The following is a 19207-nucleotide window of genomic DNA, read 5'->3' as shown; positions in this document are numbered from 1 at the left end:
ATAACTTTGTAGGGTCATAGGTCCAAAGAATATAAAAGTACGATAAGACTAACGAGAAGATCTCTAACCTGCATAATTAATAAACCTTATGTCCCAGCAACATCCAGGTCCAAGCTGGGACAATGAATTTTACTAGGGCCATAATAATTTTGATGTCTATCAATCGTTTCGGTATCGAAATCAATATAGCAACATCGCGGCATTTGCTCGATGTTTCTTATAGATTGATCGTTTGAACACTGATTCGTTGATGTTTCTTATAGATTGACTCATTGATGTTTCTTATAGATTTAATGATTGATTTTTACCGGGGCCATAACGATTTTAACACCGAATCGTCTCGGTGTCGATATCAATAGAGCAACATCGCTGATGCCATACCGGTATTTTGTGTTTGGTCGGTATATACTGATATTAATTGCTTAGAATCAGAAGTGGTTGGTTCGTATTCTAGGGTGGTTCTTAACGATTTGGCCATTAAACAGGGTGCTTTATTTATTGTGTCGTTTCCTTGTGACGCATGAGCCAACACATAAAGTTTCAGAGGGATGCCACAAATAGGTGTTCCTCAGTATCAGAAAACGCTGTTTCTATTGGTTGTGATACCAATGACGTTGATTGCATCATCGTTTTGAAGAGGTTATCATATTTGTTAAGAGGCATCTGGCTGGAGCGCTCCAGAGGACCACACCACAAGAAATCTGATCCACATCTCACCGCTCTGGTCCGCAGTCTGCGGAATCGAGCACGATTTTCTCATTCATGCACTGATCATGGCGCCCACACGCAAGAATCAGCAGCGAGTCAAGAAGAGCACGTCCAAGAAGAGCGCGCGAAAGGCTCGAGTGAAGACCCGAGCGGGAAAATGCACCCATTGGATTGAAAGCGAGGATAGAACTTGCCGAAATCCACTCAATCCAGCCAACAAGAAGTACTGCACTGCTCACTTGGACGAATTGGCTCGACGCGTGACGATGAAGCTCTCGCCGCTTGAAGCCACCGCGCTGACTCTATTTCGCAAGTACGATCTAACCGAAGCCATCTATGATGAGACCAGTCGCCTCGTTGAATCGGTTCTACATGATGCTGCGGTAAGTCGTCACCCATCAACTGCGGAAGTCAATGCGTGGGAGGCAAGCCAGGCATTCCGACCAGTGATGGACAAGCTGACTAAGTCGATGGAGAAATTGAACACGCATAAGTATTGAAGAGATGTAATCGTTTGAATGAGATAATCTGGTTTTGCGGAAAGAACATGCGCGATCGTCCTCTTAACGTACACCAGCGGACAAGTGTGTCATTTATGTGTGCTTCGTCCGCTCTGCCTGTGCATAAAACAGCATCGAGCGGACCTCTAGACCTCTGAGAACGAATAGAGGGGAGGTGTGACGTACTATATAGTACGTCACACTAGTACAGTACCTTGCTCGACTTTGGGCAAATTTGGTACATATATAGAAGTTATGGAGGAAGAGATTTGCGTACCGGAATTAACGTGTTTTCTGCAACCGTGTAAAAAGTACCCATTTGAAACCGCCGCTTTGCTCACAATACAGTCGTGCACCTCGTTTTCGGCCCCGGTATGGCTTAATAACCTGCACAATATAATGATTGCGCACCATGCATTGCGCAAATGAGTTGCCCATCTCCTTTGGACCAAATAACCTCAATGGTATTCCTCCTCGGGGAGGGATGAAACGCCGCACTTCCGCCACGATGCATCAGCTCAATCACTTCACCATACTTCAGCTCATTATAAATTTTGTCGCAAAACGCCATGGCACGTCGCCCGTCCGCCTATTCTACGTTGAATCAAGGGATTATAAAAAGTCTCAAGGACCACTACCGTGCTAAGAAGCAGGAGGCCGAGCTGGACATGTTTTATAAGGGCGAGAAGTATACCCCCGTCAATATTTATACAGCGATGAAGTGGTGCTCACAAGGTTGGCAAGACGTATCGACAACGACCATACGAAACTGTTGAAATCACACTGGTATTGTGTCAAAGATGGATTTAAGATTTGTACTTAATTTAAGGAAATACAGAGTAGTACGTTTGGATTCCATCTGTTCCTCTATAAATATTCGCAGCTCGTAGACTCTATATGGTCCACCCCGCGTGCACGACTGTATTTTAAGCAATAGCGCGCTTTAACTGGGACACAGTTTTGATGACAAACTGGTTAATTTTGCTGGTGCTGCAGACTTTTTACGGGCAAAAAATTGATCGGTTGCAAAAATACCGTTAATTCCGGTTTGCCATGTAAAGCGCTGCAATGATCGCTTTGAAAGCGAACGGTCTAGTAATTATTTAAAAAATGCTAATAGCTAGCGCAGAATTTTTCTACCCAGTTTTAAATACTAGAAGTGGAGGTTAATTTGTGACAAAAAAAAATGGGGCTAGAGGTAAAAGACTTATGCTGTTCTAGCTCCGACGAAGGCTGCTTCGTCGGCACGTACATGTTTCATTCGCAGCACTAAAACCCCAACTGTCCCGAGCACTATCGTCACTAAGCTGCTCTCTTCTGTTGCCGAAGATCCTGTTTGAATCCTTCACTCCTAGTTCCCAGCAAAAACAGCATCAGTCAACTTGTCTAAAAAACGAGCGTGCTAACTTCTGATACCAAAGAGGCACTTTGTTATGGTCATCTGCATCTATTTTTGCATCAAAAATGGCAATTCGGATTCTACTTGTCCTTCAGGTAACTGGACTCGTCAGCTGGCCATAACGCTCCCCAATGTGCCTTCCGCGACGCACGATACACCTCACGAACTGCTTTACCTCTGGTTACACTACGACGCTCATGCTTTCCCTACAAAATTATTACAAAACCTCGTTAGAAACTCAATTTCAGCAGTACAAACTGAGCTACAGGTAATGCACCATACCTCCGGAGTGCACAGGTCAAGATGCACGTGGCGGGTAGCAAGCAGTGGGTCTAGAAGCAAGCGTGCAATCGGTTTCTTCTTCTTCGCGGCGGCATCTTCCTCACTTCCTTTGCGTGTCTTCTGCATGATCATGTACGAGAACTTGGAGCCCTTCTGCCCATGCCAGCGCTTAGTAGTCACTTCACGAGGGCGATTCACTACAGGCGAGCGCTGCACAAAGTGACACCACGTGTTTCCACCTACTGGACACTGTCAACAGCACAAGCAATACGTTTTAAACACCAACAAGGACACATATCCAGCTGCTTCACCTTCCTACCTCATCATGATGCGGGCACGGGGCCACAATGCGCACACCTTCCTTGCCATTTGCATCCTTAGCAACCAAGTCCAGCACAAACTGACGCGCGGATCGCACGTGATGCGACCCCCACGGACTACCACGATCTACAATCACCAGACACCCGTCCTCGCTCAGCAGCTCCCATAGTGCTGAGGTAGTCGCGACACGCTCGAAGTCGTTCGTGATATCTGAAAACACGTAGCTCACTACTACGAGGTCGTATTTGTTGCCAGCATCGATGTCTCTGGACAAGTCGGTGATATTGCGACGCATACTCAAGCCTGGAAATCCCTCGAGCACGACCTCAGCCGCGTCCACCATAGACTGGCTGGGCTCCACCACGCGATATTTATCCAGTGATTGGTCATAGAAATCTTTGGCCACCCAAGATGCCGTACCGGGTCCTGAACCGAAGTCCAGCACGGACTTAGGCTTGAAGTCGGGTAGTCGTTTCTGCAGCTCAGTGAATACAGCGTGTGTGCAGGCGTAAGTGGCCTCCATCTCGTAGGCCAGGAAGGCCAGCGTTTCGGCCGGTCCGTAGGCAAAGGGCGGGATCTGCTGGCTGCGGTCCATGGTCCAGCCCAGAGGTGTCTTGCTCATGTCAAGTGGCACCTGTCGCGTATTCCGGCGGTCACCTACGTGCTTCTGGCGTAGCATCTCGAGCTGCGAGTGCGTGCGGCTACGTACGACGGATGCAAGACGCTCCAACAGCTCCGTTGGCATCTCCACGCGCCGCGCTAGGCCGTTTCGCGAGAGCTCAGCAATGTCCGCCAAAATGGAAGGAGTTCGCGGGTCTGCAGACGAATTATCGGCCGCTTTGGCGCTAGTTTTGGATCTACGCAAGCGTCGTGCGCGACGGCTAGCGGCTGGTGAAGAGAAACTGGCTGAAAGTATTGGAGCAGCGGCGGCCGGCGCGAGGCGAGCGCTCAGCTTCCGCAGCATCGTCAGTCGCGACAACATGGATGCGAATCGATGGTGGCGTTTGGCCCAGTCAAAATAATTGGTACTTTTTGGTACCGGTACCGTAAAAAACTCAACTGGGTTATTTTGTTGTTAAGAACGGTTAAGAACAGCCCTTTTAGGGCCTTTGCTAAAAACTTGAAGTACTTGAGTACTTTAAATAAATGGGTTTTTCAAATTGATTTTTAAACTTCAAACATTCTGTTTGCTGTAAGCTCGGGTATAACTACAAATAATGATCTACTGGCATTCTGGTAGGGTTGTCTTAACCCTTCTAGCCCGATATTCTGTATTATACAGAATAAGCAGTTTTGCAGTAATAAATATTTGACAAAGCTGGCTACGAACCGATTCTTCGCATAAAGTGATTAGTAAGGGTGAAAGTCAGCTTAGAATTCGGTGACGGGTAAATAAACGGGGATTCGTCGAATGTAAGAGAAATACGAATATAAACAAGAGAGTGACTATATTGACCGACTGAGTTAACCTTCCCCTACAAATTTTTGACGCGCTCCCATTTGTACGATGTATACAGTGTGTACCATGTATACCATTCAGCCTGACAGCCACTAAATTTCGAACAGCGTAACGATCGTAAAGCTGCAGGAGGGGGAAATGGATCTCCGCGTCCGAGCCGTCCAGAAGAGGCCGCTAACTGGGGCTGTCGCGCGCGAGATCGACGAGAGCGACAGCAGCGATTCTGAGCCGCCCCGAGAAGACTCCCAGGACGACGTCTGGCTTCCAACACCCGCTGCGAGCGGTGCTGGTTCGGGTGATGGAGAGTCTTCCGAGGCTTTCAGTGTGTCGGATGTAACCGATTTAACCAGCAGCACTAGCGAGGGTGGTCCCCCCACACGCGTGGTGGCATTACCACCCAACACGGTGGAGTTCGCCTCGTGGGAGGCCTTCGACGAGTACCTGGCTGCGTATGAGGCCCAAACGTTTCAAGTATGCGAGATTCATTCAAGATTTAATGAACGGATGTCTGCCCCCGCTGTCCCACTAATTTTGTGCTATCTGTCTTGTAGATATTCAGGGCGCGCTCTTATACCAGCGTGGCAGAGCGTGTGGTGTAGCGGGATCAGCAAAATCTGCGAGATTGCCAGATCCAACTTACCAACTGCGCCCAGACACCGACTAACGGAGGGGGTCCCCCGATGATCCGTGTTCTGCTGAACTTTCCTCACCTTGTGTACCCGTCGGTAGGGCGGGATCTGCCCTCTCGGTAACTTCCGAAGAGTTCAAGTGGTGAAGCTTGAGTGTCTTGGCGAGACGTGGGGATGGGGTGGAGCAGCAGTGGAAAATCTTCACTCTGCGTCCGTGGATGGTTCCGTATCCTAAGCGAATATTCGAGCTTATGGATCCGGGGCCTAGATCGTGGATCTAGCCGTAGGGTTGCCTTGCGGGTGTGTTCCCTTGCCTTTGTGTTGTCCTTTAAGTCGTACTTGCCGCCTCCTGTGACGGGATCTTGAGAGTTGAGAACCTCTAGGGTGTAACCGACCAAGTAGTAAATTCGGTTAACCTGTCGGATCTGCACGAGTAAAGGAAAAGCTCACTAGGTTGTAGGATCTGGCCAATGTATTATCCAGTTATCACTACCAACACTAGATTCGCAATTCCCAACCTTCTCGGAGCTCGTACGGCCAATGTAGTTCCGGTTCTTGAGGGCAGGAAGGCACTTGCGTGATACTGTGCAAATTGAGGACTGTATTGATATTTAAGCCTATACCTGCCTGGGTTTCTACCTTCTATGTCTTTCATCTGCTAAATCCCTTACCAGGCTCGGCTGCATGTCCCTTCTTCCCTTGACCCATCATCCCAGCTGTGTTATCTTCAGATCCACCGGATATATGACGTAATCATCATGGTCACCCTATTATGGGTACACTCATCCGGATCCAGGTCGCTTGGATCCACCTCACCGTAATGGTACACTCGCCGTGGATCCGAGCTCTCCAATCATCCAACATCATCTCGCAACCGTCTGTGATCTCCGTTGTCCCACGAAAGTTCGAGATCCACTGTATCCCTCATCCCTATACCCTGGATCCAGGTCCCTCCAGGCGGGATCCTCCCTCCTTGGATACGAACTCAGGAGTATGGGATCCGGGGTACCTCGCGGTGGATCTTGACTCTTCATTAGCCGTGGCTACTAGATCCACCGTCAGAGGGCACCGACCATCCTTCCTTCATAGGATCCACACTCGATCCACTCTTGTATAGTATATCCCATATCCATCTTAGTGAATCCAGGTAAGGGTGGATCCGAGGTAAGTCTTGGTGGATCTTGCCTTCTCGTACATCGCTCATATCAGATCCATCGTCATTCCATACGGGGTGCTGCTCGCCATGGCTAATCCACCACAGGCAACTTGCACCCGTGCCAAACAACCCAAATCCTCTATAATCACTTGAAATTGTCACTGATTCGGGATAGTGACCCCGCGTCAGGACCATTCTCTTATTTCTGAGAAAGCACTTCACCACAAGCGCAATGCCAGGATTGACAAGTCACAGTCAAAAGCAGCTAAAATACCAGCATCGTGGGAACAGTATTCGAGGACGTTCGTTTGTACGCACTCAGGGGAGTACAAGTCTGTAGCTACGAAGCGGCCACGCCAAGAGACTCGAGCACAGGGCTGCAAGGCGCAGGTACATATATGTCGGCCTGGTCGGGACTGGTCGGGTCCAGTCGGGGTTAATCGGGTAGTTCACTGACTGACAGTGGTTATATATGCTCTACAGATTAATGTCTGCGTCCAGGTAGTTGATACAAAGAATACGACGTTTGCTGTGCGGGATCACTCGTTGTCGACTAGAGCACAATCATCGTCTGACAAGCCTAGCTTTCTCTTCACATCCATCGAAACGCATTATCCTCGACGAGTCAACGCTAACTACAGTTGATCTACTTCGAAAAAAGGTGTCAAGAAGTCTGGTATCATCAGCCACCTAATGAAGCACACCGACAGTAACCCCACCCCAAAAGATGTGCAAAACCTCGTCCAGAAACTGAAGGCTTGCGAACAACGCGATGGGCCTTCAAGCACTGACAAGCGGCTTAAGAAGTGGATGAAGCAATTCGGTGATGTGCCAGGGAACGTTGGTCGGGTTTTCTTGGACGACGTTGGTGGCAAGGTAGAGTGAATGCTTTTATCAGGTCTAATGTCAATTCATGAAGTTAACATTTGTTGTTTTGTGTGCTATTGGATACGCAGAAAGTTGCGACTTGCATCACATTGCAAACAAAGCACATGCGAACACTATTCGACCATTTCCTGAAGTTCTGATGATTGACGCAACGCACGGGACGAACCGGTCTAAGTATAAAGTTTTTTCATTCATGGCACACGATACGTTCGGCAAGGGCCAGTTTGTGCAGCACGCGCTGCTTCAAAATGAGCGCTATGAAACCCTGTTGACAGCGACAGAGGAATTCAAAGCGAACAATCCTGCGTGGTCAAGACTTCAATGTGTGCTGGTGGATAAGGATTTCACAGAACTGTCCGTACTTGAAAAGGCATTTCCTGGGGTGACAGTCTTACTTTGCCAATTTCACGTGCTGAAGTACCTACGGGAAGAGATTGCTTCAGCTGACTATGGCTTTTCGAGGTCTCAGAAAGAGCAACTTGGCGGTGTTGTGAGCTTACTTGTCTACGCAAAAACGGAAGCAGAGTACGACAAACGCCTCCAGTACATGGTGCATCTTGCGTCGATTGGTTATGCCGGTCCAGTTGCGAATGATCGATCTGGTATCGTAGTCGGTGTGGAGTCGGGCTCAGTCGGTGTGGAGTCGGGCTCAGTCGGTGTAGAAGTCACAGATCATGAACTGGAAGATATTTCTTCTCGCATTGATAAACATCCTTTTGTGAAGTACTTTCGAAAGAATTGGGACAGCTGTCGTGAGCTCTGGTGTGCACATAGGCGCCAGAATACCGTCACACTCGGCAATAATACCAACAATCGCCTAGAAGCCTCTTGGAAGCATCTTAAAGAGTGGGTGGATTCGTTTATGGGGGTGTATGAGTGCATCGCTTCGACCATGTACTATCAAACGTTACAAGAGCGATTGTTCATTGCAGAAGTATACAAGAATGTGACCGTCCAGCATCCTGATTACGACAGCGAGATGACACTGGTGGCGAATATTGTCAGTGAGCATGCTTGTGAACTTATATTCGGGCAGTATTCGTATGCTATTGGATCTGCGTCGTACACGTTTTATGAGGGGTGCCCAGACGTGTATTTTATCAAGAGTATATCTACAGCTGATGACGCGCTGGACGAGATGAACGCCGAGTATTCAGTTACTAAGCGCGAATGGAAGTACTCCTGTCTATTCATGTGCACGAGATTGCTACCCTGTCGACACGTTTTCTACCTCCGAAAGGCTCTTGGTCAGGCGACAGTCATCCCCACACTACTGTTAAACAGGCGGTGGCTGTTGTCTACTGTGCGTGCGGCGATTGAAAATTCAAGTGTCGTCTCTGACACAGCGGAGCCAAAGTCTTTTGAGGTAAAAAATGTGATATCCTCACAGGCGAGACCGTGGGACTCGAGCCGCAAATATCGTGAAGCACTGCAATTTGCATCCCAAATTTGTGACACCATGGCGGGACTCGGCATGACGCAGTATAAAGAAGCGATGCAGTATCTTCAAAGTGTGACTGGGCGGTTCAAGAGAGGCAAATTCGAGGATCCCGGTGTGCCAATTTTACCACCAGCTGAATCTGAGCGTCACGGTTCGACTAGCAGCTCGCGCGATGATGCGCTGTCGCCGCCACTACTTACTGGTCACGATCCGACTGCACGGCCGACTCACCACGTGTCGACAGAACTGCTTACTCGTCATGCGGATACAGTAAATGTGAGTCATGTATCCCCAACTGTCTCTGAGTCTGACCATGCCACAAGCTGCAACTCCGTCGAAACAACACAGGTTGCAGATTTATCGGTCCAGTCGGTCTCGATCGGAGGCCAATCGGGCTCAATCGGGGGCATATCAGGTCCAGTCGAGGAAGAATCGGGTCCAGTCGGGGAAGAATTGGATACAGTCGGGAAAGAATTGGATACAGTCGGGGACGTTGAATTAAGCACACTACCACCAGCAGCGGAGGACACGCCATTTGTGATAGCGAGTCCTCCAAGATCGCGAGGACGACCAAGACAGACAGCCAGATCAAAGAAGGCAGCTCGTAAAAAAACTGTCATTGTAGCTCAAGAAGACTCAGAGCTGTACGCTTCGAATTTAAGCTTGGCGTCCGTGGATGCAGCGCTGTCTTCGGATGCAACATACATATCGTCAGCTGCAGCTGTGAACAAGTTCAAAATGGTGGAGTATGGCTTCAAGTTCAAGACACCTACAGCACGAACAATATCGAGCTTGCCACCCACAATCGCTTTGATACCAGCAGAGTCGATCACGCGGATATTGCGCCCTGAACAAATTGCCATTTGCAGGAAAAAGGTTTCGGCTCTGCAGTCGAAGCACAAAGGCCTAGCAGAAAGTGCCGTGGCGCTGGATATTTCAGGCTTTGGTGCGTACTCAACGAGTACAATTGGGATCATGAATAGGTGGCACATGGCAATAAAGGTGGTAAAACAGGTCGAGAAGGCTGTGAAGTGGGTCGAAATCATTGACTTCACACTCCCAATGCCTGCTGCGTTTCAAGTGGTGCTACAGACGGATATGCTGTCAAAGATGCAGTCAATCCCGCTTTTGTCTGCAAAGGTACGTCGACGAAATCATGCCATCACTACAACACTTTCTAACTAAACGTTATGTTTGACAAACAGGCAGAAATTCTAGATCTCGTCGAAAAAAACAGCTAAGCGACGATACCATGAATATCGTCATGTCCAAGCTGTTCGGAGAACGAAATGATGTCGTCATTGTGGATCCAGGTGTTATCGGTTCCATTGATAATGAAGATAGTCCTGTCAATACCAGAGCCTTCGCTACAATTTTCGCGGGCAAGACGAACGAGAAAATTCTGATCCCTATATGCTGCAGCAACACGCATTGGTGCTGCGTAATGGTGAGCTTAAATCTGAATGATGTGTGCATCTATGACCCAATGAGCTCGAGCTATGTCGTTAGAGTCCGAGCGGTCGCAGAAAAGCTGGCAATGCAACTGCCAAACTACGCACCAAGGAAATACCGAGTACACCACTACATGGGCGATCTAGGGGTACAAGTAGATTCATACAATTGTGGTATGTATGTTCTGCTAGCGTTTGAGGTATTCGCTGGTGCCCAAGGTCTGTGCATGCTGAGTAGGAAGGAGTTACAGTATCTGCGCTACAGATACATATATATGTGTCTATAGCTAACCCTTTCAACAAGTTGATATTGATTCTGCACTTACCAGTCCCACTGAGCTCTACTGAATAAAGTTTCTCATGCTCATGACATGATGCCGGTCGTACTTGCACGCTCAAACCACAAAGTCTTCACATCCGGATATACGTATACGGACGCTTGATTGCTCAACTGACTTAATCTGTGTCGGGCATGGTCGGGCATTGATCGGGTGCTGTCGGGCACCATTAGCCTGTCTCTTCCACACCAGTCGGGTTGAATAGCAAGTGCCTTTATTGGTGGCGTTTGGCCCAGTCAAAATAATTGGTACTTTTTGGTACCGGTACCGTAAAAAACTCAACTGGGTTATTTTGTTGTTAAGAACGGTTAAGAACAGCCCTTTTAGGGCCTTTGCTAAAAACTTGAAGTATTAATACTTGAGTACTTTAAATAAATGGGTTTTTCAAATTGATTTTTAAACTTCAAACATTCTGTTTGCTGTAAGCTCGGGTATAACTACAAATAATGATCTACTGGCATTCTGGTAGGGTTGTCTTAACCCTTCTAGCCCGATATTCTGTATTATACAGAATAAGCAGTTTTGCAGTAATAAATATTTGACAAAGCTGGCTACGAACCGATTCTTCGCATAAAGTGATTAGTAAGGGTGAAAGTCAGCTTAGAATTCGGTGACGGGTAAATAAACGGGGATTCGTCGAATGTAAGAGAAATACGAATATAAACAAACCAAAGGTTTGAAAATACTGCTGTAAGCCGACGCTGACAATTTTGGCCACTACTTTCTTGCTCTCATTTTCGAAAGATGAACGGCCCAGGCGAGATAATGTTCAAGCAGTTTTGGCGCGAGCTTTCTAAGGAAGGTTGGAGGCCACGTCAGCCGGTCGGACTTGCCAAGCACCACCGCTACGTGAGGCCTGGGGTCAAGGGTCGTCTAGATGAAGCGAGACGCGGGGAGGACTTCTTTGAAGGTAAGCGTGAGCTGTATTAACAGTCCGGGTGTTACGCTAATGTCTGCATGATCTAACAGGCGAAGAAGAACTAATGGTGTATGGTTGACGCTCTGGGTGCCTTCAGCTGTCGTTTTATGGTGATGCAAGACATGCCTGTATTCTCAAAGGCAGACCAGCGTGTAACGCTGACGCAGGACTTCAGTCTCCGATGTCTTTTCCTACAGAGTTGGCACCCCATGCTGACGCACCAGGACCAGCTACGACAGTGCAGCCATGTCCGTGTTCCAGTCCGGTGAATACGAATGAGCAGCCATCTACATTACACCAGCGTTCAGTCGAGCCTGAGCCCCCGTCTTTGGGAGAAGGTTGCCTAAGCCTTGTCGTGTCTCCGACTCCTATTCTGGCCTCTACAGAGCAAGAAGCTGTCACTGCCTCTTATGTTCCGGAGAGTACAGAGTAAGAGGAACGTAAATGTCGGAGCGACAGGGAGCTGGAAGGGGCCAAAAGCGTAAGCACGGCTCTCGATGTACCGTCAGGTCCTGCGAATCCTGATATATTTCATAGCGATAACTTCATGAAGGGGCTATGGTCGGAAAAGCTGTTCGGTGATACAGATCTGGACGATGTGAACCTGATGGAAAATCTAACGACACTGATTCCGAGTCTGATACCGACGACGGAGACATCATGGCTGATAATGAGCTAGATACTCTCGTCGTAGCAGACGTACAAGATGTCGACGATGTGGCACTGAATAAAGGTGATCCGGACACCGGTATATTTGACTTGACGTCCGATGAACTGCGGGGTTTTGCGGAGTCAGGCTGGACAGTTTACGATGAAGAACGTAGTGGTAAGTTAAAGTATACATAATAAAATCAATTTTGGAGTGCTAATTCTGTATAATACGTTATAATACTTTCTCAGGTAATTTGCAATTAGACGCAGCGACAGATGGATCTTGGGGGCCGACCTGCTCGGCTGTTGCATACGCGAACTCCCAACTCGACATGTTCTTCTATTTCTTGCCAAGGAGCTGTGGGTTCGAATTGCCAAAGACACTAACCGGTACCGACAGCAGACTATTAGTGCTGTCGCGGCTTCCCGTCGAGCTAAAATACTCGCACGTCAGGCTGAAGACCCAAGAGTGAGTGTTTCGAGCTTAGAAGAATACGAAGAACGACTGAACAAGCTCAAGCAAATTCAGCCATATGAAATTGTGCACGTGGTAGCCCTACTGATTGCACGAGCCATCCTTTTCGCGATGGTCTTGCCAAACACTGGTCGACTGATGAAAATGGAGATATTCCTCGGGGATCATTTTGGAGATTCATTCGAGGCTATCATGCAGCTCTTGCACTTTAACAATAACGGAGACGAAGAAGCGCGTCGGGATAAGGCTTGGAAGATCAGGCCGCTCTTACATACAGTGGAGGAGACATTTCGGCGAGGCTATCGCCTCGGAAAGGTGATTTCCTTTGACGAAGGCATGATGTCAAACCGTATTAAATTTAATTCGATGCGAGTGTTGATGCCGGACAAGCCCGGCAAATACGGAACCAAGCTATACGTGACGTGTTGCGCCGAGACCGCATACTAGCTGGGTGCTACAGAATAACTAACATGCGCTTGTGGTATTCTGTATTCTACTGATTTAGAGTGGAGATTTACTGTGGAGCAGACAAGAATAAGAAGCAGAAAGAGAAAACGAATCATGACACTTTGGGACTTGGGCCTCTGGCCGTCATGAGCAACATATCCAAAACGCTCGCCGGTCAGCTGGAAAACGACACATCGCCACGAACAGCTTCTACTCATCCGTATCACTGAGTCTGAAGCTACTGGGGTTGTATCACGTCGGTACTGCACGGGTAGACCGGTTAGGCGGGTGTCCGCTTCAGTTCACGCAGAGGACGAGACCGAAGAAATTGCCACGAGGTTCCTTACCGCATAGCACAAGCGCGTGACCATCCTCAGCTTATTGCACTGAGCTGGCTGGATTCAAAACCGGTGAACATGCTGGCGACAGGGTGCAATACAAACCTGACAAGCGTTAATCGCACGGAAAATGATGGCAGCCGCAGTACAGTACCTTGCCCACAGCTGGTCGTGGACTGCAGCCTCGGCATGGGAGGCGTAGACGTCCACGATCAACTCAGGCCGCAGCGTTACAGTATTCAGAAGTACATTGCACTACGGAAATACTACAGACAGATATTTATATGCATTGTAGACATGGCATTAGTGAATCAATGCATCGTTCAATGTATTACGCTCAAGAATAAAGGTTTTGCTCCGCCAACCCACGCCGATTATTTGCGCCGGTTGCACAACCAGTTGCTGGCGCTGCAAACAATCAAGTGTGATACCCACCTGAATGCCGAAGACCTGGTGACTGTACCGATTCAACACCAGAAACACAAGTTGGTGAACACAGCTGACTTCTATTCTTCGAGCAAGCAAACCAAGCGGCGACAGTACCTTTGTAAAAAGTGTTCGGCGTTCTCGGCCACGAAAAAGAAGTCTTTCGAAATCAGCTATTACTGCGAGGACTGCAGCGAAATCTTTGGCGGTCGGGTGCCGCTTATCCGACGCAAGGATGAAGGGAACAAAAGTACATGCTACGAGGTGGGGCACGAAAATCTGGAACAGTGGTAGGAGTATTCCACCTGAGCTAACGAAAAAGATCCGATTCCGCGAGAGGAGATGTAAGTAAAATTAAACGCATGATGCGACGCACTTGTATGATTTCGTTGGCACGTTATCGTCGCCTCTGCTGAAAAAAATCGCCTAGTTCCTCCTCACTAATCGTTAGTTGAGAACTGGGCGATTTTCCCCCTTCGTGCTCATTTCGTAATGAATGGCTCTAGTTTATCGCTCGACTACAACAGAATCGACAGGTATTTTAGACATGCAGATTTTGCTTCTATTTTTACACGAAACCAGCCAATAGAAGATTGATACCCTCGCAGATGTGAGAGGCGTTACTGCAACCACAATACGACAAGACGACAGGAAATAATGCGCCTAAAGCGACCACAAAAACATATGGTCTCTGGTAATTTATAATAAATGACGTGGCCACGTCGTCGCCGTCATCAATAGCAGTGTAAATAACGCCACAACATCCTATATTTAGAGTTATTGAAACAGCATTAAATGCGTGTGCACCACACCTGGGTGTGTTTCTTACACTACACTGTGTGGAACACATTTTTTCACACTTAGCAAATATTACAAGGATCCAACATCGCAGCAAGGATGGACGGAAGGTCGCTCGCTCGGGAGCTGGTGCGCGCTCGCATCTACGTGCTCATGGACATGAAGAACACGCTTGAAAAGATCGGCGCAAGCCTCGAGAAGATACTAATAGCTCAGATGGAGTTACTGTCACGCATTGAGGTGAGCGAGGAGAGCATCTACGTGCTGGCGTCTGAGATTGCCAATTCTGGTGCGAGTCAAGACGGGCACCTATCCTTCGGAGCTTTGCTAGAAATGGCAGTCAACAGATTGAATGGGTAGTATGGTAGTATGCTAGCGGTTTTTGTATTAACGGATAACACAGCTACATCTACCTACTTCAGTTGCTTGAGCAGTTTCTCATTAATAGACTTCGTATTATCCACAGTGCGACGAGCCATACGGCTCTTGCTCGATTTACAGAGTATTATCCACAGCATTCGGAGACGCATAGCTTCCACATCACTCTTGGAAACGTTTCTGCATTGCCAGCGAAGATTCGCGGTCACATAGCTGTAAGCTTGGGCCACAACAAACACGCCACAGCTTGAGTAGTCGGGTTGCTGTGGAACTTCAATCCACTCAATAGGGTCAATGCATAATTTTGCCGCAGGTGCCGATGCCTTACTCCATCTCGCCACAAAACCACAAAGCCCTTCCATAACTGAGTTACCATCGCCGTCCTTAACACCGTTCCAAACCACCTCCATGTCCCCATGATAACCTTCGTCAATCAGGGGCTCATACAGGTAGGGATGCACATGTAATGTGTCCTTGGCTTCAACGTAACGTAGCGTAGTTATTATGATACCCCAGTGGCTTTGGTTCAGGTTGACAGGTTGAATCATGAACTTGGTAGAAGTAATACGCGTGTTTGGTGTCTTTGGCCATCCAACAGCTGCCGTCAATGATGACAGGACGTAGCAATCCCGCATCGTGCTTCCAATGAATTCCAAACAGAAGTCAATTGGGCTATCATTCAGCCATCCTCTACAGAGTCCACCAACAACGTTTTCGAAGGCGATGCAGGCCTTACCCGACCGTGTCGTGTATTTCAGAACTCAGTCGACTGGATGAAAACTTTGAAATCACCTCGTTTGCCATGGTGCAGTGTCGCTCCTTTACAGCATCAACTGATATCCCACTCGTTTCAGTCTCCACAGCAAATAGATCCACATCGGAGTATACCTTCCGCCAGTTTTTCTCCAACCATTTCCGATCTTCGAACCATGCTTGTACCTTGGCCTTTACCGCGTATAATGTAATTGCAGCTTCCACGTATTGTCTAGTACAAATCACAGCTCACAGTTATAGCAAACAACCACAATATGGCACATAAGGTCAAACTAACTTTTGCTGCGTCAGGCGCAAGTACTGCAGTACGTACCAGGCTTGGCCGCGTCCTGCGCACGACTCATGGGTCTTCAGTGGCGTCAGCGTCGGGTGTGGAGCTCGTGTTCCTGGCGTAGCCGCGCGTTCTTCTCGCTCCCGCGCAATTTCTGAAATGGGAGGCTTAGAATGATCGTATTTAAAACGAATCGAACTTAAAAGAACAGATACGTACCTAAGACGGAAGCGTTTTTTTTTGGATTTTAGCTTCACAGGTAATTTATGAATTTGGGTAACGCAACCATAAAGTCTTTAAAACGACCATAAATGTCTCAATTTACGGTTGCGGTAATCACTCCGCGCAGATGTTGGATACATTGGTGATATAATGTCCACTTTCGTCGCTGTTTTGTGTTTGGCTTGCCCAGTCCTTAGACATAGCTAGCGGAGGGGGTTAAAATAGCATAACTCTCGCAGGTTTGAAAATATACTTTAATCAAGATATTTACTTTTTCTGTATAATATAGAATAAAACCTCGGGCTAGAAGGGTTGATAATTGTAAGAATTTGCTTTTAAGCTGAGACTGGTGTTTGAAACCAATCAAGAAAAGCGCGCGAAAATTCACAAAGTCTGGACGCGCCAAGCACATAAAGCAATTTCTGGCTCGCTGTCGATTGGAAATTTTCAAACAGATGACCCTATAATAAAGAATACTCTTCACAATGCGGTTAGTAGCTTAGATCCAGCTCCTAGCCAGCCTCCGCTCACTCTAAGAATTTTGCACCCAGACACCCACCACAATACCCGTGAGCGTCCTCAAAGGCGAGAGTCAGTCCTTGAGACGCAAGCTGCGAGCCGCCAATCGCAACATCGAACGCCTTACGGCTAGCATTGATCGTAGAGATCGCGATATTGCCAACCTTATTACGACACATCGCACCGAGAAGATGTTTCTTCCGATCAACCTTGAGGCGCGCATGACCGATCTCATGCGGCTTCACTGAGATGTCGATGGTTAGATAAACGGACAGGAGAACCGGGTGACGACGCCCGTTTTAACGGCCTCATGATTACATTGTTCTGTATCTGATCGAATTGTTAAAGCAGGACGAAATGGTCCACGACATCGGCTTCCGTTACTGCCGTTCCAAGTGGGTAGTCACTACCCCCCCCCCCCAAGAGGTTGCGGATATCCTAACTGAACGTGTGGAAGAGACAAATATGGTCACGCAGTTGGCGAAATTGTACACTGAGATTGTGACGGGGTCACACAGCACCTTGCGCTAGAGGAAGTTGGCTTCCGAGAGCTTACTAACTCTCAGTGAACGGCAGTTCACAGGTCCCCTTTTACCGAAATGGAGCGAAGTGACCAATTAAAGGTAGATTGTAAACTAAGTATATTGATAGGTAGGCTAAGCTTGAGTTAAATACAAACTATAAGTCACCTATAGAAAAGCAATGTCATCAGCCAATGGTTGGCCTCGGACGACCTTGGTACCTTATACCAAATATCCCGAAGTGTGACGTGTCACATTTCATGTAGCTAGGGGTACACTTAGGGATACGTACCCCGTTACATCCTCCCCCACTTTGGTTCGGTTTTCCACCAATCAGAATGAAGAAGTGTACGTCACAAACTTTCATTCTCAAAGCCGAAAAACATCGACTTGGCCGCGCGAGCGCTGCGGAGGCTCACTTCACAGCTAGAGCCTTGAACAGCAGTCTCTGCGCTCCTCTTCTTGGTCTCCCCATCGACCGTTGTCATGCTTCGTGGCACTGCGAAGAGCGGTGCGAAGACGCACTTCAAGGCTGCTGACGAAAAGGCGCAAGCCAAGACCACTAAGCCTCACGGCAAAGGCTCGGCACTCCAGGAGGCCACTCAGGTGCGCTCTACGGGAGGGCACTGCCCAGTGCCCAGCGAGCACAGGACGACAGCGTGCAGTCGTTTGCTAGTGATCACGGGGATCACAGTCCCAGGACGTCAGTGCGCTCTGAGAGCCCGGCCGCCAAGGCTAAGGGCACTCCCAAAACTGGCGACGACGAGGAGGAGAAACCTCGCAAACATATCTCGCTTGCCGATGGTCTTGCGCGTATTAAGGCCACTAAAGCCGAAGGCGCCAAGCTTTCTACGGCTTCGAAGTCTCCACTCCGCAAGGAGAAGGAGACTGGGTACTCCCATCGGGATTTCTTTGATTTCTCGAATGAAGAGGACGAGAAGGAGGAGGAAGAGGGTGCTATTTCTGAGCCCTGGGAGATCACTAATGACCTCGACCAGCAGCAGGAGGACTTCTAAGCTGCCCAGCGTGCGCGTGGGGGTTCGGTGGTGGCACCCGTCAGCCCCGAGGAGAGCTCTGGGGCTGACCTTTTCTTGGAGATTCTCGTCGCTCCTCGTGGCCTTGTTGGCGACCACACCCCTAGGGGCGCTTACGAACGCACCCTGGTCCAGAAGTAGCATTTGTTTGTCGACAACTTGGAGGCGGCTCGGTGTGTGCTTCTCGTGCCGCACCGTATCCCCTTAAGGACTTCACGACCTGTCGTAAGAAGCCCGAGAACCGGCGTGGTATCTATCCTCTTTGGGGTTACCCCTGGGTTCTTCCCAAGAACTATCCCAATTGGAGTTCTTGTGAGGACATGTTCTGGGCTCGGGTGGAGTCTCTCAAGTACTCGCCCTCGGAGTTACGGGAGCTCCATGAAGATCAGCAATGCTGTCCCGCATCCTGGACTAGCGTGATCTTCGTGTTCGGTTTACCCGCATGGTTAGCAAGCGCATGCTGCCAATGGACATTCTGAAGCGCGCGGCTTCTAGCGCTCACGATGAGCGCGGGTACGGAGTGTCGTCAGCGTCCGAGCCCCGTTCGGACAAGAAGCCCCGAGCTACTTATGAAGCTGCCACCGCTTCTATTCCCAGATTGCGACAGCCTTCGGGCAGTCAGCATGGAGCCGTTTAATCGGCTCCCACGAGCTCTCGGAGTGGGCATAACCCCTTCATTTCACGAGGAGCTGTCGCTTACCGCGCCACCGCCGCTCCTGAAGAATCTGCTCCACGTGGTAGTGGCCTTCTTCATTCCGGTCAAGCAGGGGTGGAGGTGCCCTCGTAGTACGAGTACTCGGCGCCTCCCGAACGCTACTCTCGTCCGAGTGCTTTTCCTGCGGGTCCGACACAGGGCCCTGAG

General features: G+C 48.8%; 4 protein-coding genes across 4 annotated transcripts; 3 read left to right on the top strand and 1 right to left on the bottom strand.

Annotated features, from left to right (window-relative positions):
- Window positions 1-765: 765 nt before the first annotated feature.
- Window positions 766-1247, top strand: PITG_04748 (uncharacterized protein; the record flags this gene model as incomplete). Its single annotated transcript, XM_002905428.1, has 1 exon — window positions 766-1247. One exon carries the CDS (start codon window positions 774-776, stop codon window positions 1206-1208), a length of 435 nt encoding a protein of 144 aa, XP_002905474.1.
- A 1440-nt stretch (window positions 1248-2687) lies between these two features.
- Window positions 2688-4192, bottom strand: PITG_04747 (uncharacterized protein; the record flags this gene model as incomplete). Its single annotated transcript, XM_002905427.1, has 3 exons — window positions 2688-2813; window positions 2890-3138; window positions 3209-4192. The coding sequence occupies 3 exons, from the start codon at window positions 4190-4192 to the stop codon at window positions 2688-2690; spliced, it is 1359 nt and encodes a 452-aa protein (XP_002905473.1).
- A 3175-nt stretch (window positions 4193-7367) lies between these two features.
- Window positions 7368-9968, top strand: PITG_22747 (uncharacterized protein; the record flags this gene model as incomplete). The annotated part of the gene is made up of 1 exon (XM_002905426.1): window positions 7368-9968. The coding sequence occupies one exon, from the start codon at window positions 7368-7370 to the stop codon at window positions 9966-9968; it is 2601 nt and encodes an 866-aa protein (XP_002905472.1).
- A 1348-nt stretch (window positions 9969-11316) lies between these two features.
- Window positions 11317-14122, top strand: PITG_04746 (uncharacterized protein; the record flags this gene model as incomplete). The annotated part of the gene is made up of 7 exons (XM_002905425.1): window positions 11317-11482; window positions 11689-11920; window positions 12029-12069; window positions 12186-12317; window positions 12554-12611; window positions 13123-13238; window positions 13698-14122. The coding sequence occupies 7 exons, from the start codon at window positions 11317-11319 to the stop codon at window positions 14120-14122; spliced, it is 1170 nt and encodes a 389-aa protein (XP_002905471.1).
- Window positions 14123-19207: the final 5085 nt, after the last annotated feature.

This window comes from Phytophthora infestans, genomic scaffold, assembly GCF_000142945.1.
Source record: "Phytophthora infestans T30-4 supercont1.6 genomic scaffold, whole genome shotgun sequence".
Classification (NCBI taxonomy): Eukaryota; Oomycota; class Peronosporomycetes; order Peronosporales; family Peronosporaceae; genus Phytophthora; species Phytophthora infestans.
This window is presented reverse-complemented; position numbering and strand designations above follow the sequence as displayed.